Here is a 25342-nt window from a genome sequence, read left to right on the forward strand (position 1 = left end):
TTATTAATTTTCAAATGCATGTGTCCTAATATTTCTATTCATATATTTTTATATATCCTCCAGCTAGAATTTTCATAATAGGGATTGGCTCTAATGTAACCCATTAATTTACTGGATTCAATTATATGGGTTCTATGGTTCTGACATAAGGAAAAAAGAAGAAAAAGAGCTGTGAGTTTGAACTTCAGTCGTGGGCCTAAGTGGCTCTGTGCTTTAACCCATTGTAAGAGACATGGGTGATAAAGTGGAAAGCCCTGTGCTAATTACCAGGGCTACACTGATGGTCAAAGAAAAGGTCAAGCATGTAAATAAAAGGGAGAACTGCGCAAATGCTATAATCATTCTGAAAAAGTGTCTAGTCTTTATTTTATACATTTATAACTTTTTTAAAAAAAATGTTACTATAGTCCTATAGGACAGCGATTTTCAACTGGTGTGTAGCAGAATTTTTAAAATATGCAATACTTGACTATTTAGTTAGGGCACTGACCTCTTTTCCTTTAGATTGTCAAATTAAAAGAAATGACAACAGCCAACACAACAATAGCCTTCCAGTGTGAACGAATCAAAATTATACCTCTTTTTTGGTCAGATCAGCAAAAAATATATTTTTTTGGTGTACTAAGGAATTTTACTAATTAGTTTATGCGTGCCATGAGATGAAAAAAATTGAAAATTGCTCCTATAGGAGATAATAGCTTTACTATCATGAGTCTGAAATTATCTAGCCCTCTCTTCCTCTTTGAAACAGTGACTTTTAAACTGGATTTTTGATCAGGTAAAGTTTCTTAGCAACATAGCCATTGAGTTAGAGCAGAAAATATTACGAATGTAATAGATGTAGCTCAGATCTTACAGATGTAATTTGATAGAGAGGATATCCTTTGGCTGGCATGGAAAGGGGTATGTCCATGGCATGGGACACAACAGATTTCTTAACTACCGATATTACTCTTTCTGTGTCTAATTGGAAGACGATGTCTAAGTAATCCAGAGTTACAACTCTTTCATGAGATGCATTGTTTAATGTATTTATGCACATTGCCACCTCTATGTGGCAGAGGTTAGCACTGGGCTCTTTGTACCTTTTGAGCACCTACTAACTCGTCAACATTTAGGAGCAACATGGAAGTGTGGAGGCTGTCAGAAACGGAAAGGAAGCCACGCATGGATACAGCTAAGAGTCACCTGGCAGAGTTGTGAACTCACCACGAGTAAACTGAGACACGGGAATGCAGGGAAGCCACTGACTGTGGCTGGTTCATTCCCACGAAACACCATTCCTTGTTACTCAGAGGATCTCATCCCTGAAGCCTGTTACATCCTGGCGAGATAGGCCACAGCAGACACAAAGTAAATTTTATAAGTTTTATTGCAGACCTGCACAGGGACTGCAGGCAACCCATGCAAGGGAGCACTGCAGACCCCCAAACCTGTGCAGGGACTGCAGCCAACCAAACCTGCGCAGCCAACAAACTGCGCAGGGACTGCAGCCCCCCAAACCTGCACAGGGACTGCAGCCAACCAAACCTGAGCAGGGACTGCAGCTCCGAGCTTCTAAAATGGCTCCTTTTTATAGGGTGGCTGTCTAGGATGAGCAAGCATCATACAGAAGCTGATGTGGCTGTTAGTCATTGGCTAGGGAGGTCGTGCGCAGTTACAGGGGGGGTATTACTCAGTGGAGAATTTCAAACATAAACTTCTGATAAGGGTCTCTGACTCAATGCAGGATGTTGCTGAACTCTTTGTTCTCAGTGTCACAGGGACCTTGTACACTCTTGGCAGCCCCGAGCATATCAGTACTCCCTGGATCTAACAAAGCCCAAGTTTAAAATGCCCCTTCCTAGGTGTGACTTCTGACATTCTCCCAGGAAACACAACTCTTCTCTCTGTGGCACTTCCATTGCACTCACATCTCTCCGGAAAGCAGGTTCCCTGTCGTGCTGTAACCATGTGCTTGCACTTTGTTACCTGGGCGAGGAAGAGGCAGGATCGCTTCCTTTCCTCTTTACATATCCAGGCCTATCAGCTCACTGGCCGCAAAAAATTATTTGTTTGAATGAATGCCCCAGAAGTTATTTAAAAACTGGTTATCAAAATCCTCTTGAAACAACAGATCATAAGGTGGTTGAACAGCTTTTTTTTTTTTTTTTTTTTTTTACATTCCGTAAATATTGATAAATACGTGGCAGGAATAAAGATTTCTCGGAACAAAAACAAGAAGATGCATTTCAGAGCAATTATGTCTCTTTAGAACCATCTGTAGAGATCATTCTAAATTTTCAGTTTAAAAATCCCTTCATCTTCTAAGACTTTGTAAGCTGGACCATTGCCAAGAGTATCATTTTTGGCCGAGCTCTAAACCAGTGGAAAATCGGATTTATGGATTCTGAGTTTGCTGGTGCTACTTATATTGCTCCTCTCAAGGATTACAGTTTTGAAAATGTTGATATGTAGTTAGCATTACATTTTTTTTTTTTGCTTCCTCCTGGACAAAGAAATAACGGCACTGTGGGACAACATGCTGAACGCTGAGGGAAGAGTTTGGATGAAAAGGAGTGTGGTGATGGCGGGGCCCCATCGCGCTGAGGAAGGAAGCTGCTGGCATCCGCCTCTTCTCCGCTCACAGACGAGGGGCGCTCCTTTAGGCCACTGCTAACCTAGTTGTGGGTTATTTTTAATGCCTCCTTTTCTATAGCCATTTCACCTCTCCAACCCTCACCAGCTTGAAAGTGGCCTAATTACATCTGAAGAATCCAAGGCCTTTGAAAAGAGCACTTCCTTCAGTGGAATTGCGTTTGCCTTTACTGCGGTTCTGAAATGACTCACCTGGGTCCCGGATTCTGCCCTAATCAGTTAATCTGCTTTCTGGGATTTCCCCTGTGGGGCATTAACCTTTCATCTTACTGTGCTGTGAACATCGCACCAGCAGAAAGGAAGCCTTCCTTTGCCAAGGATAATTCTACTATTTTTGATAGCCGGCAGGGCACATTTACAGCTAATCAATACAATAGCATGTAGCAGAAAGGATTAGGAAACAATGGGAGTTGCGCTTTCACAATGTATACTTTTCTTTAGAAAAGTTTCCTCCCCTGACCCCCCCCACCGAGAACAATAACTGACATCTGATGTCTGCCACTAGTTTTCCAGGGCAGGAGAGGGATGTAGAAGAAATCTAAACTCACGTGATGCCTTACTTGGCCACTAGTGTGCGGGAACCCCACTCCAGGAACTGCTACCAGAACCCATGCAGTGTGATTTTCTTTCTGCCGAAGCTGGTCTGGTCACCTTAGCATCTTTTAGCCTCGGAGAAGGAACCCCGTTTACTCTTTGCACTGAACTGGCTTGAGTCTGGCAGCGAGCTTTTGGCAGATATAGGGACATTGGACAGGGCACCCAGACCAGGGGAAGCCCGTTCAGGTGCTCCTGCTTCTGGGCAGCCTCCTTGTCTCTCAACTCTGAGCCTAGAGAGTCCTGCTCTTGAACCATTCCTTTGCTTCCTGGAGTATAGAGCGGTTCCCTTTGTACTGATCATGCGTGTTCCCCCTCTGTCGCAGGAGGACTGTGCCCAGGGTCCAGTGATCCTTGCGTGGAGAAGCCGTGTCCAGGGGACATGCAGTGTGTTGGTTATGAAGCCAGCAGGAGACCGTTCCTCTGCCAGTGTCCGCCGGGGAAGCTCGGAGAGTGCTCAGGTGCGCAGTGGGCTGGAATGACAGAGGTCTAAATTCATATTCCTACAGCACTTGCCCTTGAGTGAATCACACTGCCTTAGCCCTTCCACAAGGCCTTTCTATCTGCATGCAACATTATCTGTCAGAACGGACCGTGGTTAACATCCCCCCTCAAGTGTACTTGGCATTTATTGCAGCTGCAGCCTGTGTTGAGGACCCCTGCAGTGACTGGGGACCCTGAGATAATGAGGAGACCACAACATGTGTTTTTAGTCATGCTGCATGGATGGTGAGGGTGTAAAATGAGGGAACACAGAAGGCTGTTCATTAGACAGAGGAGTCAGAGGATCTGTGGCAATGCCTTTGATGTCCAGAGGGCTGCACACACCCATAGCCCCAAACCAGACACCAACAGAAGGCAGGGCTGAGCCAGGCCAGCTGACCGTCCATGGGGTACCTCCAGCCTAGAGCACCAAGTAAGCAGACTCTCCACTGGAAGTGCTGACTAACTGCATGCCCCCAAACTGCATGTGCTCCCCTCTGTGTCTTAAAGAAAGAAAGAAAAAAATCAGTATTTGTTATTTCCATCTAAATGATCCTCCATTTCTGATCTTCATTCAATTTCAACACTTCATTTGATTTGTGTATTTTCTACCACTCTTTTATTCTAAAGAGTATTATTGATTTTTGGTATCAATAGAACCCTCTCTTTGGTAGAGGATATATTTAAAATATAGGTACGTTGAAACCAATTTTGGAGTCAAAGAGTTGTTTATTGAATAATGATTATAATAGTAATTATAGTGGGAAGAAAAAATGATTATGACTAGTGTGTACAAGGCACTTAGTTAAGCCTTGGGTTATAGAAGTTCAGCCTTTGCAAAAGGAAGCACTGTTCTTAAAAACAGAAGCCAGCACTCTTTTAGAGTTGATTTCAAGAACGGAGCTGCCTGTGCAGTGAAGGGGTCACCAGAATACTTGCTTTTGAAGTCATCTAAGGCTTACACTTAAAAGATATTTATGCTGTCCTCACCCCCCCACACACTGGGCACATAGCAGGTGGGAATGTAGGGTGACAATCAAGTCAAGCCTCCTAACTTCAGAGGTCACTTTCTGCCCATCTCCCTTCTCCTTCTTTATATAGAAAACCTTGATTATCTGTAATTACTGTCCATTTGATATATTTCTACACTTTGTACCTTTCACTCAGCAAGACAGCTTTTCAATTGTTACCTTGCTTATTAAAGCATCAAGTTGGAGGCAGTTTAAAAAAAAAGAAAAGAAAAGAGGATGCGTTCCAAATTGGGCCATGTGAGTAGGGCTGAAAATTTTGGGAAGGAGGGCCTTGGAATCAATGGTCAGAAGGTAGAATTGTGACTTTACATGACATGAACTTCCTTTATATCAGTTACCTTTTATTTTAACAGTAGTGTAAGTGTCATAAGTCGGCTATTTGGCATTAGGATATGTGGGAAATATAGATATTCTTTGAAAATGGTTGTGTCTTTTCTTTGTTACGTGGAATTGAAAGTTCCTAAGTGCCCAAGTACTGGCCGTGGGCATGATGGGGTATCCATTAATAGAGCTAATTTTAGAACGTCAGAATTGGGAATCTAGTGACACTAAGAAAATTCAGCTCATAAATTTATCAAGTTGCCCTTGTCATTATTAGCCAACTAAGACTTTTTTTGGCATCTGACTAACTAATTTTTTTTTTCACTTTGAAATTACAGAGTGACTTGAAATGGAGAACCAGTTTTTAATCAAAAATGGTTTCTCCTCTATGCCTTTATTAACTTCCCGTGGTCTTTAATGAACTTGCTTGGTAGCTGTTGGGCGATTTCATGTGTCCCTGCTCATTTCTGGAAGTTAAAAGCATATGTGTCTTGTCATTATGGTCTTTTCAGGGCACACTTCTCTCAGCTTTGCTGGAAACAGTTACATCAAATACCGGCTTTCTGAAAATAGCAAAGAAGAGGACTTTAAACTCGCTCTCCGTCTGCGAACGCTACAGAGCAACGGGATTATCATGTACACCAGAGCCAATCCTTGCATAATTCTGAAGGTAATTAAAATGGGTTATCTTTTCCTGCAGTCAGTTCTTGTGTTAGTATTTTGGCTCTTGGGTTAGGGACGGCTGAAATCATTTTGTCTTTTAAATTCAGAAGACCGGCAGCAGACTTCAGGGCAGACGCAGCAGCAGCCTGACTGGGAAGCGTGCCAACACCCTGTTTCCTTTTGTACAGTCAGCTTCCACACTGGCTCTTGGCAGAGTGGGGCATCTCCCTCTAGAGTGGGTTCAAGGGCCGGCCTCCTTTGAGCTGTAATCACTCAACAGTTCATTAGAATGTATCTCCTAATCAATTCCATGCCAGGGGTAGTCCTTCAGAAAGATTGGCTGAATACTCTTGTAGCCCCACTGACCTCTAAAAGCAACTTCTGTTCTTGCTCAGGGAGAAGTCGGAGATCTGGGGCATAGAAGGTTCCATATGTCCCATCATGACATAAGTAGCCTAGTTTTTTTTAAATAATTCTCAGCCTGAGAAATCCTCCAAAGGCAGCCAGATTTCCTTGAGAGCAGGTCTGGCATTTGTATTCCATTCAGAGCTTCTGGTGCCTTCATGAAAATGACAGCAGCATTAATACTAAAAGCTCTACTTACATCATTTGATTTTTAATGTAAAATTTATATAAATTTGGTATACATGATCCTCCCCACTTGATGGAGCAGACAAAGGCTCCAAGCAGCAGACAGAGACAGAGAGAGGTTCAGTGAGTTACCTAAGGTGGTACCACTGGTAGGTGACAAAGCCTGGACCTGCACTCCAGTCTCTCTCACTCCAGACTCAACATCCATGTTCTCCCAGCTCTCAGAGTGGCCACTAGAACTCATTTTATCAAGAACCACATTCTGGGTATTGCAGGACGGATTCAGTCCTCCGCATTGGGAGGAGAAGAAATGAGGAGAGAGACGTGCTTAATCTAATGCTGCTCTTTCCAGGTTGCTATACCCGCCCATTGTAAGTGTGTTCAGAGATATAGAGAAGCTGTCCAGCAGGAAAGGTCCATCCAAGTAAAAATGGCTGACAGTGTTTCCTTCTTAGAATTCTATCACTACGTCGAGCTGGAATCATGCTGGACCTTTCTAGCTTCTATCCTTTGATTGTTTATAGGTCACATCCAAGTTAATTAGGTAGCCCAGACTTTAATTCTAGAAGGAGAGAATTGGATGCCAGTGGCTTCCCCTATCACATAGACTTTTACTTACCTACCTTTGGTATTGCCAGGTTTAAATTGGTGGCCAAGAGTGATTGATCAGGAAGTTGGAGTTTAAATGTTGGCTATTTTTGTGGGGAATCTCCCACTATCCTTACTCACTCAACTCAAGAGAATTTCAGCTCTGGAAAGGAAAGCAGTGTTTTTAAAAGACCCATTCTTGATATGCAGTTTTAGAGAACAATGAATTCAGATCAGATATTCATGGTAGGAGAAGAAAAATTCAAATACTTAAGTCCTGTCTTTATTCTTTTATGGCCCCAAATCATCTGCCTTCAGTCAGATCACTTCCTAAACAGCCAAGTGGTGGGGTGGTCTAATTGCTTGGAAAGTCTCTGCCCCGTCAGAGGAACCAGCTCCTAGGGATTCTGCTTAGGTAGGTGGTGCTGACCTTCCTCGCTCCTCTTTCAGAAAGGCTGGCAGATGCTGAGCATCCTTACGCTGTTTTCCATGAGCAAATCTTTTCTATCACATTAAATTTAAGAAGAAAAAATACATTGGACCTGGATGGCTTGACCTGAAAGTGGAGCTTGTCATTTGACACTTCACTGGCAAATGTCTAAAATGTGCAGGTCCCTGGAGATGGAAAAGGAGAATAATTAAACATTTAAGCAGCTTTAGCTCCAAAGATGGATTGTATTTCATGAAACAAGCGTGTTTCTGAAAGTTGTGTAAATTGAATCTCTATAAATGGAATTCTAATAAACTCGGGATGGTTGCTGTTTGAAGGGACTCTCCCATTAATCCCTTTGTGATGTGAATAATCACCCTCAATCTGTCTGTTCTCCAAGTTTGCTTTTCATATGGTGGGTTTGCCCACAGCAGGACACAGCTGTACTGAACTATTGCAGATATTCTCCTGCAGTCTCCAGGAATATCCACTTAAGGGATTTTAATCTGTTTGCTTAACATTTTTCAGCCTCATGCAAGATTTAATTTCATTGGCTTTAGGTACAGTGCGTGGCTTGTACTTTGGTTCAATGACTACATTGAAATGCTTTGTTTAAATTGCACTCTTGGTTGTTTATATTTTCCCAGTTAGAGCACATTCTCTAAAAAGTGCTTAAGACCATCAGTGGGTGGGAGGGCACCCCCTTGGACACAGCTAAAGAGTTGCATGGAGACCCCAGGAAGTGGAAATGCTCATGGACAGGGGGCACTACTATCTCTAGGCAGCAGTCAAGTTGCTCATTCATCTGTTGGCCATGGGCAACCTGTTGACTTCCAAAAGTGATTCCAGGCTTACCATAAACACCCAAATGCAATCAAAATCAAATCACCATTAAGATAAAAACAAAAGATTAAGAGCCAGCCAATGAAGTGGGGAAGAGCAGAATATCACCATTTAAAAATCTAGATCAAGGGCTGCTACTTCAGTTGAACACAAACCATAACTGAGTTTCCTGGCAGCCAGAGTGAGAATCATGGGATAGGTTCTGAGGCTCTCCTCGGAGCTATGATAAAAACATGTCAGATCTCCAGAAGAGATTTGCCAGACACAAGTACAGTGGTACCTTGAGATACAAACAGACCAACATATGAATTTTTTAAGATAGGAGCTGCGACTTGGTCCGTATTTTTGTTCGAGATCCAAGTGAAATTCCAAGATACGAATCGTGATTTGGGAAGCTGCTGCTAGTTGGCACGTTGGCACATGGGTCCAGTATCGGCAGCTTGATATACGAGTTGACTGATGAGCTCGGTTACAGAACAAATTAAATTTGTTTCTCAAGGTACCACTATAGCTTTTCCCCTGTGCCAGTCTTCTATGTTTATCTTTTGGAGAATTTATAGATGATACATTGGTTCATTTTCATGATTCTCAAACATTGCTAGCTTAACACCCCAGGGCTGAAGGGAAGATAAGGAAAGTTCATTTGGCCACTTGGAGTGTCTAGATCTTTCCAACATAGATCAGCAGAATAACAAGTTAGCTCCCCATAAGATTCCAGAGTTTTAAGGGTCTGTATAAGAGTATTACTGAGAAGTAAGTTAACATGTTATCATAATAACATACCTAAAAGTTAATAGAGTATGTGTGTGTGTATATGTATGTGTGTGTGTGTGTGTGTGTATTATGCTCACTCACTTGTGCATAGATATGATGACACTTTTTTTGTCTGTGAGGAAACTGAGGCTCAAGGAGAGTCAATGATTTGGCCAAAGTAGTAGCTAATCAGGAGTAGATCTGGGCCTCTGAAAGGCAAACAGGTTGAGAACACTACAAGTCTTTATAAAAAAGAAGGTTTTGGAGGGCTGGGATGATTATTTATTCATTTATGTATTCAAAACATATTTTTGAGTACTTACTGAGTGTCAGATAGCTATTAATGACAGCCTTGAAAATAGGTTCATTAAAAGTCCCCTTTTCAGCTGACTCAGCCAGCACCAGAACCCCACTGAAGTAATTCTTGCTCTATGTTGTGAGACCTTCACAGCTGATCCTCCACCGTGGTCAGTGGTCACCGCCAGCCAGCCCTTGCAGTTGATCAGCCAGGACATAAATACCTCTCATTGACATGCCAATAGCATTCAAGTCTCAACTACAAGAAGAGGGTGTACACAGCCCACACAGAGGGCATACTCCAAGTACTGAGCTTGGGCCATCAGGGAGGCTATGCCACTAGACCCTACAGGACAGCTACTCTATTAGGCTACTCTACCAAGCCTGAGAGACATAAATGTTCTATCAACATTTACATCATGGTGGTAGCAGAAGGAGAAGAGAGAGAGCAAGAAATTAAAAACCTATTTGAAAAAACAATGACAGAAAACTTCCCTAACTTTGTGAAGGAAATGGACATATAAGCTCAGGAAGCACAAACAGTTCTTTTGTTCTTTTTTTTTTTTTTTTCCATAAGTGAGAGGAGGGTAGATAGAGAGACAGACACCCATATGCATCCTGACCAGGATCCACCTGGCAACCCCTGTCTGGGGCTGATGCTGAAATCAACTGAGCTATCCTCAATGCCTGAGGCTGATGGTCAGACTAATTGAGCCACTGGCTGAGAGAGGGGAAGAAAGGAAGAAGGGGCAGAGGGAGGGAAAGAGAAGCAGATAGTCACTTCTCATGTGTACCCTGACTGAGGATTAAACTCAGGACATCCGGATGCCAGGCCAATGCCCTATCCACTGAGCCAACTGGCAAGGGCCCACAGGGAGTTTCGAATACATAAAAACAAACACAGGGAAGTGGCCAAAATAAGGAACAAAGAAACATGTCCCAAATAAAAGGACAGTCTTCAGAAAAAGAACTAAACGAAATGGAGACAAACTGCTAGATGCAGAGTTCAAACCACTGGTTATAAGGATGCTCAAGGAACTTAGTGAGAACCTCAACAGCATTTAAAAGGACCAGTCAGCAATGAAGGATACATTAACTGAAATGAAGAATAATTTATAAGGAATCAACAGTACAGTAGGTCAAGTGGAGAATCAAATCAGTGATTTGGAATATAAGGAAGCAAAACACACCCAATCACAACAGCAGAAATAGAAAAGAATCCCTCAAAATGAGGATACTGTAAGGAGCCTCTGGGACAACTCAAGAGCACCAATATTCACATAGCCATGCCAGAAGGAGAAAAGAGAGAGCAAGAAATTAAAATCCTATTTGAAAAAAATAATGACAGGAAATTTCCCTAACTTGGTGAAGGAAATAGACATACAAATCCAGGAAGCACTAAAAGTCCCAAACAGGATGAACCCAAATAGGCCCTCAACATGGTACATCATAATTAAAATTGCAAAAGGTTAAAGACAAAGAGAGAGTCTTAAAAGCAGCAAGAGAAAAGCAGTTACCTTCAAGGAAACCCCCATAAGACTGTCAGCTGATTTCTCAACAGAAACATTCCAGGCCAAAAGGGATTGACAAGCAATAGTCAAAGTGATGAAAATAAAGAATCTATAACCAAGATTACTCAGCAAAGATATAATTTAGAATCAAAAGATGGGTAAAGAACTTCTAAGACAAAAAAAAAAGCTCAAAGAGTTCATGACCACCAAACCAGTTTAAATGAAATGTTAAAGTGGAAGAAGGAGAAGAAGAAGAAGAAGGAAGAGGAGGAGGAGGAGGAGGAGGAGAAGGGGAAAAGAAAGAGGAGGAGGAAGAGGAAGAGGAGGAAGATGAAGTAGAGGAGGAGGAGGAGGAGGAGAAGGAAGAAGAGTAAGAAGGAGGAAGAAGAAGAAAGAGATAAAATATATGAACAATAAAATGCCGGTAAATACATATCTATCAACAATCAAATCTAACAAGCAAAATAAACAAGCAGAACAGAAACAGACTCATAGAACATTTAAAAATTTTTCTTATTGATTTGAGAGAGAAAGAGAGAAGGGAAGGGAAAGAGAGACAGAGAGAGAAGCATCAACTCATTGCTCCACTTAGTTGTTCCATTTAGTTGTGCACTCGTTGATAGCCTCTTGTATGTGCCCTGACCAGGAACTGAACCCATGACCTCTGTACCCTGGTTACGCTCTATCACTTAGCCATCTGGCCAGGACCCAGAGAACATTTTGATAGTTGTTAGATGGGAGGGGGTTTGTGGATGGGTGAAAAAGGTGAAGGGATTGGGCAGTACACATTGGTTGTTCCAGAATAGTTACGGGGGTGTAAGTACAGCAGAGGGAATATAGTCAGTAATATTTTAATAACTATGTGTGGTGTCAGATGGTGCAAGATTTATCAGGATAATCACTTAGTAAGTTATCTAATGTCCAATCACTGGGGTGTACACCTGAAACTATTATAGTAATGTATGTCAACTGTAATTGAAAAATAAAAAGATTTAAAAATAAAAAAAATACATAAAGGCCCCTTTTTCAAAGAATATGTGATTGTCTTACAAGTTTTATGATAAAGGTGTATTTCCTCGAGCCACACATTGAGGATCTGAAGGAGTAAAACTCAGTAGCATAACTTAAACATTTTAACTCAAAATCTTACTTTCTTATAATAAGACTTCTTACAGTTCTGATATATTGCCTCCCAAACCCCAGCCCACTGAAGATCTGAGTTAAAGCACTTCACTGATTTGAAACTACCCCGAGGACCCACGTACTTTGTAATATTAGGCCGCACTTTCTGAATTATGCATTTCACTAAAAATATTGCCTCCTTCCCCCCACTGGGCACACCATTTCAGATCATTGCTATAGTTTTTTCTTGAAGTTTCATGCACATCACAGTGTCTATTGAAATAGTTTGCCCTCTGATTTGAGAAAGCTTTGTTCTCTTAAAAGAGAGATCCTTTAAAACTGGGTAAACACTATTCTGAAGACAGAGAAAAACTAAATATGATCAGAATATGATTTTCTGGCATGAGAACATGAGAAAATGTCCTTTTCTCTCCCAGGCATCATATACTCATGAAATAGCAAAATATTAACTTTTTGTAAGGCAGTTTTTGGCATCAGCATTCTCGTTTGTCATCTAAACAAGGCTTATAATTCAAAACTCCTAGTTTTTATTTTCAAAACATGCTGAGGATCATGTAGGCCTCTGGCTTTCTCTTCATTCAGTTATGTTGCTCCTGTTATTTTATTTTCAACAGGAAAAAGAAAAGGTAAACTTAACAGTGCTCAGCATTAGTATGGGGTAATTTTATGTGTCTTAGTTATACAGCTTCAGTCAGTGTATGTGAGTACATCAGGGCCACATCAGTTCTCTTGGGTAAATTTGTAACTTGGTTATTATCCCAGTAGTTAGAAGGTCAGGTTGGGAGGGGAATGGATTAAGTAATATATTAATTGAATACTTCCTTTTATAAAACCTTGTATGAACTGCACCCTCAGCACCAGATTTTCCTTGATAGATGAGGGACACCACTTTGTAGCCATAGAGCATAGCAGCAGATGGACTGTGCAGAAGAAGGTAGTCCCCAAAGTCACATTTGATCATTTTATTACTCACATTCAAATAAAAATATAGATATTTATCCAGGAGTTGTCACTGAGCAAGAATTTTGATATGATTTACAATATTCATTCAGTCCATTTTGTTGGACAAAAAAAAAAAATGACAAAGGCAACAGCATAGATTACTTGTGAAAGCTCTCTGAAAAGAAAATAACTATTTGTCTCCAGTCTTTGTACATTACAGAACAGAGTGTGTGTGTGTGTGTGTGTGTGTGTGTGTGCTGTGTATGTGGCTAACCTGCAGTGGACATGGTAAAACAAGACACAGCAGCTATCTCTGCTCTAGAGATAAGGGGTCCCAAACCCAGAGAAGCCAACCAGGTGACTCTCTTCAGGTGACCTGGGTGACAAAGGACAAAGCCCCAGTTAGATTCCTCATTCCTGAACTCCCAGGGCTCTGCCTGCTTCACAAAGCCTCCTACCTTCCATACAGCATGCGTTTTTGTGTGGCGTGAGCCCATGAACTTTATGCAGAAAGGGAGGACGTCAGGGAGTCCATGGAGCTCTAGCAGCAGAAGTGAGAGACCCTAAGAATGGCGTATCTGTGGAACATACTGAAGCATAAGTAGAAATATTGTCTTATCTTGAGAATAAGTGATGCAGTAATAATCCCTATGGGTCTTTTGTGAGTGGAATATTTTGGAAAGACTGGTTCAGTCTGTTTCTATGAATTCATGTGATAGGTAGGTAGATAGATAGATAGATAGATAGATAGATAGATAGATGATAGGTAGGTAGGTAGGTAGGTAGATAGATAGATAGATAGATAGATAGATAGATAGATAGATAGATAGATAGACAGACTTCCTTAGCTCTTAGTGAGCTGGAAGGTCTGTCCGCTTCCCCTCCATTGTCTGGGAACAGGGTATACAGGAATGGATTGCCTATGCATGCTAAAAAGCCCTTTGGTGTCATTACCCGCGCAGATTGTGGACAGCAAGCTGTGGTTCCAGCTGGACTGCGGCAGTGGCCCCGGACTCTTGGGCATCTCTGGCCGCGCGGTCAGCGATGGGAGCTGGCACTCGGTCTTCCTGGAGCTCAACCGCAATTTCACCAGCCTGTCCCTGGACGACAGCTACGTGGAGCGGCGCCGGGCGCCCCTCTACTTCCAGACGCTGAGCACGGAGAGCACCATCTACTTCGGGGCCCTGGTGCAGGCGGATAACATCCGCAGCCTGACCGACACGCGGGTCACGCAGGTGCTGAGCGGCTTCCAGGGCTGCCTGGACTCGGTGGTGCTGAACGACAATGAGCTGCCCCTGCAGAACAAGCGCAGCAGCTTCGCCGAGGTGGTGGGCCTGACCGAGCTGAAGCTGGGCTGCGTGCTCTACCCTGACGCCTGTGAGCGCAGCCCCTGCCAGCATGGGGGCAGCTGTGCCGGCCTGCCCTCCGGGGGTGAGTGCGCTGGGCCCTGGGCACCCTGCACGGGCAAGGGTGGGGACACAGACCTGCAAGGGACCTCGAGCTCACATTCATACCAACCCAAGATCTCTCCCAGAGACTGGTATTCATCCAAGATGCTAGCAAAGCTTCTTAGTCCCCTTGAGAGAATTGAGAACTTGGCAATTGCAGGAGTGTCCAGTTTAGCCAGTCCATTTGCAACATCCCATAGGCCCAACATCCCATAGGCCCAACATCCCATAGGCCCAACATCCCATTGGCTCAACATCCCATAGGCCCAACATCCCATAGGCCCAACATCCCATAGGCCCAACATCCCATTGGCTCAACATCCCATAGGCCCAACATCCCATAGGCCCAAGGCCCAGGACCACAGGAACCCAGAGATGCTATCACAGCTGCCCACTCCCTTCCCCCTCCACACTCTTCCAGGCCTCAGCAGCTTGGAGGAATAGGACCCACTTTTAAGTTTTTGCCCTCTCGAGTCACCTACCTACATATAAGTTTTTGCCCTCTTGAGTCACCTACATATCACTGCAGAATGACTGGTAGCAGTTCAAGTTATGAAGCCATTCACACGTGGACATATAACTTTACTAGAAGCTAGAGGGGTGGGATGGGCAGTGAACTCACTACCCCAGGGATATAAATACAGTTGAGATGTTTTGAAGCATGCTTTTAAAATGTATATTAAAATAATAATAATAATAATAATAATAATAATAATAATAAGTCTAATGACCACACTATAAAGGAATGGAAAGTCAAGAATAAGGAGAAGGCAATTGACAGGAAATCTCCAACCAGTCAATGAGGGTTTGATGCTTTACCCCAATAAATTTTTTCCCCAAAGGTACATCATGAAGATGAAAGAGAGAACCAATCAGGTGCCCCCCCCCAAAGGCGTGGGAGGGTTTAGAGAGGGTCTCTATGGTTTGAGGAAAATGTCAACCATGCTGCAGTCCTAGGAGTCTGAAGATGAAAGAATCCCTGGCTTCACCCAGACGCCATGTGTGTTAATGCAAACTGGGCCAGGCCCGCTCCTGGTGGAAGCTCTGCCTCCGCCCAGGGACCCAGCCACTGCTTCCGCTCCAGCCCCTTCTCAGAGACTCTCAGAAGCAGTGTGATTAGCGAATTTAAACCTTCCTCACAAATCACTTAGAGATTCTGCTGTGCACATTACTATCTAATGTTCGTGAAGCCCAACTCCAAATTTAGAGTCCATTTTATTATTAGAATGTTATAAACTGTCCACAGGATGATGCACTGCTGAAATACAGACACCAAAGTTATTTAGACTTACATATGTTACTGCCACAGTGAGGGCCGAGAGCCCTGGGGGGAAATTTCTGCCGTCTCGATTTAAGAAATCTATTTGCTGTTTTTACTATCTCAGCAGTATATGTAAATAAAGGGTTGTTATGGTGCCATAATTCCCCAGTGATGGGCAGTAACTATACTTCAGTGGTTCTATAAACCAGCTCATTATGACAAGTCATGGCCAGTTTTTCACCAGGCAAAACAATTCTGCTAGTGTGAGCCATCTACGATATATAAAAGGAGCATATAATTAAATTGCGTTGAAATAGAACACCACTCCATATCAAATGCTAGGTACACAGCCACAAATTGTAACATACTTTTAACGATGGCAGGACATTGTTTCTTTTGGCGAAGCTATGGGCATCCACAATGGTTTATCTTTAAGAATAATAATCACTGTATTAAGAGGAAAGACTACGGAATCTTGCTTTTCAGAGTGCATTTAAATTTTTTTTTTAATTGCTATGGAATCCTGGAGCTAAGTATTCAGTGCAGGTTAGTTAATGAAATGACTGTAGCTCACATCAGAAACAGCAAATTTCCTTTATTTTTTTTTAAAGCCCCCTTTGGTCTAACTAGATTCCAGCCCTGAGGCCCTGCCAGTCGTACACTTTACATGTGGCCTAAAGAACTTGCTTTCTCCTCCCAGGGGCCCAGCCTTGTCTAGAGTGGTCAAGTCGACCTAGCCTGCATGCTCTCTCATCCTGTTTTTTGTCCCTCTCACCCGCTCTCTGCTTCCACCAATGACTGGGATTGGGATCCACAACAGGTGCTCTTTCTTCCAAAGTGATAGAGCCTCATACCTGTTCAAGTCTCTCCTTTGTACCTGGGGACTTACATTTTCCTAAAGCAAAGAAAACATCTTTCCTCACCTCCATCATCCCAACCTACTTCTCTCAAGCCTCCTATCTCTGTTTAATTGAGGGAGCCCGGTGGTTCCTATCTCTGCAGCCCCCAGGGCCTGGTCCGGATTAGGCAATCTGGGTCTCTCATGCACAGCATGAGCCCAGAGCAGGCACACTCCCTGATGCCCACCAGGAAATCCAGGAAGAGAGCTTCTGTTGTTACCCTGGGGAACCAAAGGCACAAGCATCCTCTTCTGATGAATGAGGAAGGACCTACCTGCTCCTCTTTCTTCTTGGCTTTCGGGGTAAGGCCTTAGCTTCTAAGGAAAGAGGAGAAAGAATATTTTCTTGCCCCCATTATCTGTTCCTGTTAGAGTATTTTTTTATAGGTCCCTGTATCCTATCTGCAAACTCCCTCAGTTGGTGCCAAACAGTAGGAGGCAGGGACAAGAAAAGAAAGAACCAACAATCTGGCTTCTAATTCACATCTCTGAGACTATGTAGCTCATAATAAAGTTATTTAAAATAAGAATCATCTTAGTTAGGAGTGACAGTTTAAAAAGAACAATAAGACCGAGTTATTAATGAAAAATTATTCATACCTTGAAGAATTCCCTCTGGCTACCAGGGTTATCTAATCGCAGGGAGTCTTGCTTCCCCAGATCAAAGGCTAGAATGCAAACAGATTCAAAGCAGAAAGGAGCTATATAGAGAGTGAAGTACTTAAAATGTGACTTCACGCACATGAGGACTTTGATATCAGAAGTTAATTGTTTGAACATCTGTTGCTAGAACCCTGTGCTGTGTGGTACTCTGACATTCCAGGACACATACTTAACATAATCATTCCCTTAGCCACTGAAGAATGCTGGAGTATTACTGCTCATTGACTCTCCTGGTGACAGGCCTGCTCTCAAACTGTGGCTATCCTACCTAGCACAGCATTCAAGAACACTCAGAGTTTTTAAAGCAGGCAACCCAAAGCAAGAAGCATTTTCTTTCAGATAAAAAAAGGATTCTGCTCTAACCACCTCCAAACACAATCAAATTCATGGCATGAAAGGCAAGGAAGCCACGGCTGTTAGCTCGGGATGACATGGTCAGCAGGTTGACCAGTGCTGTGACTCTGCCTGTCCCAGGAGCAAGCCATGGGGACCCCAAGGGCTTCAGAGCCCAGAACATTTGACTTGTAATAAGAGTGCAATGATTACTCTGTAAATCAACCACAGAAGAAAGCTCTCTTTTGGTAAAGCTTTCAAATTATATGTATTTCATAACCATGAACTGGAAATAGCAACCCCTGTGGAGAAGAAATGTTCTGGTCCCATCCTTACCCCTCCATTTCCAGACCCAGTGGGCGGAGAGCAGCCCAGTGAGCACCCACCATCTGAATGAGGCATCCTTGGTCCCCCCTGCCTTCTCCTGCTCAGCCTACGCCCCTAACTAGAAGACCTAGTTGAGGCTAAACTATAATTTGGCAAAACAAAATAGTCACTTCGACAGCTTTGCATGAGACTAGAAGTTTAAATTCTAACATGAAAAGTTGCTAAGTTTTGAAATGGTAAGAGCCACTGCTTGCTAGTCTCTTACCATGCACTTGGTCCTGTGCTGGGTGCTTACCTTGCAAGCACAGAGGCATGGTGACACAATTCTCGCAGCAAAACTCTGGGTTCAATACTATACTCCCCCACCCCCACTTTAGATAAAGAAACAGGCCAGAGAGGTTAAGTAACTATCCCAGCAACACACAGCCAGTCAAGTGGATCCGAGTCTGTGGAACCTCCCCACCTATGCTCTTAGCCCGTTTCTCAAAGTGTGTTCCAGGGACCAGCAGCAGCGCCACCACTGGGAATGTTAGAAATGCAGCTTCTCAGACACGCCCCAGACCACCTGAGTCAAAATCTGAATTTTAACAAGATCTCTAGGGGATATACTGATTTCTCTCTTAACTGACCTGAAACCTAAGAAAACTAGGTGCTTTTTGCTGTTGTTGTGTATACATATTGCACACAGAGGTTCTCAAACTCCGAGGTGCATCTTCGTCACCTGAGGACCCTATTAAAATAAGATTTTGTTACAGAAGAGTCTCTTGATCATTAAGGGGAAATCTGTTTCCTTGCCTCTAGCATTTCATTTACTGTCCACAACAGAGGACCTTCTGCTAGGTCTCTGAATTGTATTTGCAAATTCCTGGACTTCCTACCGAGAACAATTTCTCAGTGAAGAGCAGGGGGAGGGGGACTCAGCGTTCAAGGCTGAATCTCAGAATCTGTACAGGTGGAATCCAGGCATCTCTGTTTTTAACAAGCCTCCAAGATACGATGCACACCTGAGTTTGAGAACCACTGATGTTTAGAAATCTCAGCATATTCTGTATTTCTGAGAACGAGAATCAGTGGATTCCAGAAGAGCTAAATAATCAAAGGACATTTAGGAATTGAATGTCAGGTGCTCATCCTGCATTTTGATAACTGTTTTTTGTTTTGTTTTTGTATTTTTCTGAAGTAAGAAGCAGGGAGAAAGAGAGACTCCCATATGCGCCCGACTGGGATCCACCCGACATGCTCACTAGGGGGCGATCGATGCTCTGCCCATCTGGGGAGTTGCTCCATTGCAACCAGAGCCATTCTAGTGCCTGAGGCAGAGGCCATGGAGCCATCCTCAGCGCCCGGGCAAACTTTGCTCCAATGGAGCCTTGGCTGCAGGAGAGGAAGAGAGAGATAGAAAGAAAGGAGAGGGGGAAGGGTAGAGAAGCAGATGCACACTTCTTCTGTGTGCCCTGGCTGGGAATCAAACCCAAGACTTCCACATGCTGGGCCGATGCTCTACCACTGAGCCAACCGGCCAGGGCCATGTTTTTGTCTTAAGATTGAACTTTGTTCCCCAGTCAAGAGGCTGGGGTCACTCTAAGCCTCCTTTCAAAGATAAAAGTAATAGTATCTACCTACTGTCTCTAAGTGAACAAAACAAGTTCTTAAATGTTACGAAAAGTTGGGCATAGAAGTGTTTTCAGCAAACAAAGCTAACCATGCTACTTTGGGTGATGTTTTACTGAGTATTCTGTGCCCCTAACTTGTAAGGGTCTAGATAAATTCAGTCCATCAAACTTGAATGAAGTGTTGATTTGTGCTGAGCTCTATGTTAAATTCTGGAGACCTGTTGCTGTTTCTGTGACCAATGCATTTGACTGTATGTCCTCTTGCCCTTGCAGCTGACTTAAGGGGTTTGAATAGTGTTCCTTTGTGTGTGCTCAGTCCACTGGCCCCTGAGCACAGAGGCAGAGGAAGAAGACCCAAGCTCCCGGTGAATCTATGGTGGACATAATTTCACTGAGCTTTGCAGCTTATGCAGGGGTGCAGGTTCTTTTTTCTGGCTGCCTTTCAAATAGAGTTAAACTTTTCACAGCAACAGCATTAATAATATAATATCAATACTAATAGAGAAACTCAAGACCCTAAAGCAGCCAGGTTATATGCAGACACAAAAGAACATGCTAGCAGGTGAAGATTTACCATGTGCCTCGTGTTGTTAACTCAATCAATGTGGCCAGATCCTCAAAGACAATGTTAGAGGCACAGCCCAACGTACGCTGTATGAAATGTAAGCCAGCTTTCCTAGGGAAAGTTGCAAGTCAGTCTTCAGAGGTTTTCATTTTACAGGATCTCAACATGTGTGTGCTGTGCTTGGAGAAAGGAAAAAGTTGGGTGACTGCACGTGGCAGTGGTGCAGGCGTGGCAGAGGCCATGGTCTGTAGCAGAGCTCACGCCCTTAGCATCTCATGTGATAAAACGCATGGCTGGTTTTCTCATACTGAGATTCACGCAGACTAGAGGTTTCCATATCTTCCAGAGTTCAGCCTGAAAGAGTAAAAACTCCCATAGCTTTCAATTGTTTGGTTTATGAGCAACAGAGAAATTTTAGAATCCAGAGTGATTATAATTGCTACAATAATAAAGTATCTAATGTTCGTGTGCTGCATTGTGGTCCATGAATCCAGAAACCTTATTATCCTCTATGAAATGGGTAATAGTCAGGTTCAATTATCAGATAAAAAATAAGGGGGTCCCTAGAGGTCAGACTGCTCGGCAGTGATCCTGCCCAGCGGCTGGGTAACAGCCAGAATGTACGCTTGCATCCGGGGACTCACCACCCAATCACAGCTGCCTCCCCAAATCATCTCAGTTCTTGGAGTTTCAAAATGAAATTCGTAATTCAGCAAGCATGGCAGCTGATGCTGACTTCAGACCCCAAGTGCTAGTTGCACATTTGTCATTATTTCCACCTTCGTGCAGCAGGCAGATGTTTCCTTATCAAGGCAACCAAACCCTGTCAGAGCGATGTTCACTTAAGCTGGGAGCGGGGCTAAGGGTGGAGGCCATTACCTTCATGAATCAGGTCGGAAAACGACTAACAAGTCAAAGGAGTAAGTTAGAAATTATCTTGATGATGTGCCTATCCAGCCCAAATTCACCCTGTAATCGCTCACACCACTTCTATTTTTGCATTTAATAGGTTTTGCCCTGTTCTTCTTTGACAAAGGAATGGAGGGAGCATTTTACATTTGTCTGGGTGCAGATTTCAAAACCATCTGCGCCCACTGTAACGAGAAAGATGGTAAACAAGAGCACAGCTTTGAGGCAAGGCTTAAAAATACACTTCTCATTCTGCCAGATTTGAGAGGAGAGAAGCTATGACATTGTTTTGGATTTGTTTTGGTGGTCTTTTTTTTTTTTTTTTGGTTTGTTATGTTTTGTTTTTTAACTCATATCTGAATACATGTAGGATGACTGTCTTTTTTAAACCTGGGAGCTGGTATAAAGTAGCACCAGCCACTTATTGGCTATGTAACTTTGGGAAAACCAACTTACTTAAGCTGTAGTTCCCTCATCTGTAAACTAACTCTAATAATAGTACTCACACCATAAGGTTGTTATCAAGGATTAAATGAGACTAATGCATAGGAAGTTCTTAGCATTTTTCCTAGCACCTAATAAGCTGTTGTGCTTGCTAATGATTTCCTTATTTGACATTATTCCCCAACTGAGAAAAAAAAACTACTCTTTTTAATAAGACTTTGAGATTATCCACTGAATTTTATTTTTCTTTTACATGTACAAAAACTAGAGTTACGTGTGATCAAATAATGCCTGGATAGCTCTTGAAATTCTGTTCCTCTTATTTGTGTTTGATGTCAACATATGGTAATGCTTGGGAAGAGGATAAACTTTATTATGCTATTATCTTTATTATTTAATGATTATTTGGCTCTCAGAAAGGGTGTCTGATACTGTTCATCTCAGCGTGTCTCATCAGCTCCCTGGAGAGTTGTGGGTAGTGACTACAAGCCCCTCCTTATTCTAGCAAGTAATGAGTTCTGGCTCACTGACAAGTTGCAATGCCAATACACTCTTGTAGAAAGATTTGAGAATATGAAAGCCTGGATTCAAGTTCAAATTCAATCATTTCCTAGCTGTATGTCCTTGAATAAGCCACTAACCTCTCTAACACTCCACGGAGTTGGGACGTTAATGGGCCTCTTATTTCCTTCATAGGATTTTATCATCCTCCACAGAATGATGAAAAGTGATTTTAAACCACTAAAGCATTAGATCACTTAGTATCACTATGGGGGAATTACTGATATTATAAAAATTATTAATAATAGGGCCCAAGTTGGAATAATAAAATCATAAATAGTAGTTTGTGAAAACAGGTTAATTCTGATCAACAAGCCTTTTCCACAGATCCAAACAATAGATATCACTCTTCTTTCATTAATAAATAAATAAATCGGCTCTGGCCAGTTAGCGCAGTCAGTTAAGAGCATCGTCCCAAAACAACAAGGCTACAGGCTCAATCCCTGATCAGGGCATACACGGGAAGCAACCAAAAAAATGCACAACTGAGTGGAAATGTTTCCCTTCCCCCTCCACTCTCTCTGTCTCTTTAAAAATCAATAAAAATTAAGCCCTGGCCAGATAGCTCAGTTGGTTGGAGTGCTGTCTAGAGTGCAGAGGTTGTCACTTGGATTCCCCGGTCAGAGCACATACAGAAGCAGCTTATGTTCCTACCTCTCTCTCTCTCTCAAAAAAAAAAAAACAACAAAAACTGATTATTTTAAAATTTTTTCAATTGCTTTTTTTCTCTCATCATGTTCACATAAAAACTCCAAATTTAAGGTTCTAAAAAGCAAGATTTCTTCCAAAGGGGTCTCTCTCTACTTCCTTTGTGCCATGAGTTCGAGATCAAGAGAGGAGATCTACACAGTTTGCTTTAAGACAAACAGAAAAATCCAGACAATGAGTGTAATGAAGTGTGGTTGTTGCAAATACAGTTCAAGGTAATACTGAACCGCTCAGGACTCTGGTGTCAGACGGCTGCTGTTTGATTCTACACTAGGTTCATGGCTGTGACTAAGTAATCAACTGCTCAGGGCCCAGTTTCCTCATCTATAAAATGGAGATGATAATAGTTGTTTTGTCATAGACTTTTTTGGAGAATTAAATGAGCTAATATATGCAAAGTGCTTAGAACTGTTTAGCACATAATAAGCATCATATAAATGTTAATTATCATCATCATCATTATCTTCAAAATAGACAGCAAGTTTTCTCAGATGTAGAACAGCCTGACCAGGTGGTGGGGCAGTAAATAGAGCATTGGCCTGGGAAGCTGAGGACTCAAGTTCAAAACCCCAAGGTCGCTGGATTGAGTGCAGGCTCATCTGGCTTGAGCATGGGCTCACTGCCTTGAGTGTAGGATCGTAGATGTAACCCCAAGGTCATTGTCTTGAACCCAAAGGCCACTGGCTTGAAGCCCAAGATCACTGGCTTGAGCAAAAGGTCATTGGCTCTGCTGGAGCCCCATGGTCAAGGCACATATGAGAAAGCAATCAATGAACAACTAAGGAGCTGCAACAAAGAATTGATGCTTCTCATCTCTCTCCCTTCCTGTCTGTCTGTCCTTTCCCCAATTCTCTCTCTAAAAATAAAAAGATGTAGAACAGAGCTCCGCACTCATGCATGGTTTTCTTTAGCATGGGCCGGTGTCCACATTCAGTGCTCCCACTGCGCCCTGTGCTTGCTATCTTTGTGCTCATTGTCTCGGTGGTTTTTCTGTCTTTGCATGCCCAGTGCCTGCCATAGTCCCTATTCCAAAGGTGTGTTGGTAAGCCAGCTTTCTAAAAAGTAGCATTTACTGATTTCTGTGGTGTAAATACTCCCTCCATGGCTGAGATCAGGCTCCCAGTGGTTTAGTAACTGGCCTGCCAAACTCCCGAATGTTAGCCCGCTCCTGCGCCCTGCCTGAGCTGGCTCAGCACACCACTGCCTCTTGCTCAGGCCCTCCATCGGAGAATAGGGTGAATCAGTCAGGCTGGCAGCTGCACCAGGTAGGACTAGATATCCCACAAAATAGAATGAAAATGACAAAATGCAGAAAGAAATGTGTAGGCATAAAATAGTGCACTTGAGGTAGCACCCTGTTTGAAATTCTGATTTTCCAGGACACAAAAGGCATCAAATCAGAGAAATCAAACCCCGACCCTTGCTAGGAGCCAGTTTCCATGATAGTGCTTCAAATGTCCTTTATTTCCAGACAGTCCCCGCACGCCCCTCCCTCGCCCCCTTCTAATTCTCTGTAGTTGTATTTGAGCAGTTGCAAGAATCGTGCCAAACAGGAGCTAGAGAGGTAGGAGCTGTACCTGAGCTGACCCGCCTTGCCTTAGGTTCCCCCTCCCCGACTTCCCTTCTTCCTCATCACCGACGTGCTTTCCAGAGTCCTGTATTGCAGCTGTCCCACCCTTCCTGTCAGTCCAGAAAAGGAATTTGATTCATTCTCACAAGTTACTCTACCTCTAAATGGCATGCCATCCGGCTAAGGAGTAGCCTGGTGACACTAAGAAGCATTCTTCCCAATTCCATCCATTTTCAGAAACCCTCAATACTATTTAGGTGAACAACTTTCCAAGTTAGAAAAGAATCCCAAATCAGCCTAATTTGAAGCAAGCAAATCTCAGACCACTGCACCTGCCTACACACTTCAGGCTGGCCATCGCTGGGCACAGTTTGCATTAATTATGGTCTTTCCTTTTTTAAAAAGTTTTATTTGTTGATTGATTTTAGAGAGGAAAGGAACAACACTGATTTGTTGTTCTACTTATTTATGCATTCATTGCTTGATTCTTGTATGTGCCCTGACTGAGGATCGAACCTGCAACCCTGGTATGTCAGGACGACACTCTGACCAACTGAACTCCTGGGCCAGGGCTAATGTCTTTCCTCGTAAGATAGCTCTCTCAAATTTCATAGGTGTTGCATTTAAGAGTGTCCCTGTCAGCCTCTGTCTCTGGCCCTCTGTGTTTCTTGGTGCCAGAGGTGCTGAGACGACACCGTTCCCTCCTTTTAAGAATGTTGAGTTCTGTCCTGCCAATTGCACCTGCCTCCTGAAGATAAGTCCTTTTCTCTCTGAGCCCAGGAACACTTCCCCACAATCATAGTATCCTTCTGTGCAGGAGAGTTCCCTGTTGTATGGACTCAGTAACACGTTTGTGAAAGCACACGCTATTTCAGTCTATAGATTGTTAACTATCTTATACCTGTAGAGGTCAATCTACAAAATCCCAACATCAGTCACTAACCACTTGGGGAGCAGAGATTAGCCCAAGGGCCTTTCAAGTAAGAGTGAGGACGGTTGTTTACAGTGTCTATGGAGTAAGTATATATGACTATGACGTGCTTACTGGATGCTGAGACCCACACCACCTTTCCTCTTTCACCACCCAGTCCCCTGAATGTTAGAAACTAGGCCTTTGCCCTCCCCCTTGGAAGAGAATAAAAGTAATTACGGGAGAAGCTGACCTACTCAAAGGTACTAACACAGTATCATAGTTAACAAGCCCCACTCAAAGGC

The 25342-nt window shown here is 43.0% G+C and overlaps 1 protein-coding gene across 1 annotated transcript in view; it reads left to right on the plus strand.

Moving 5' to 3' along the window:
• FAT3 (FAT atypical cadherin 3) overlaps positions 1-25342 on the plus strand; it is a 700951-nt gene that overhangs the window by 657653 nt on the left and 17956 nt on the right. Inside the window, exons 21-23 of the mRNA XM_066370577.1 lie at positions 3558-3692; positions 5579-5736; positions 13790-14258. Coding sequence (XP_066226674.1) covers positions 3558-3692; positions 5579-5736; positions 13790-14258 — 762 coding nt within the window. The remainder of the gene's footprint in view (positions 1-3557; positions 3693-5578; positions 5737-13789; positions 14259-25342) is intronic.

This window comes from Saccopteryx leptura, chromosome 1, assembly GCF_036850995.1.
Source record: "Saccopteryx leptura isolate mSacLep1 chromosome 1, mSacLep1_pri_phased_curated, whole genome shotgun sequence".
NCBI classification, from domain to species: domain Eukaryota; kingdom Metazoa; phylum Chordata; class Mammalia; order Chiroptera; family Emballonuridae; genus Saccopteryx; species Saccopteryx leptura.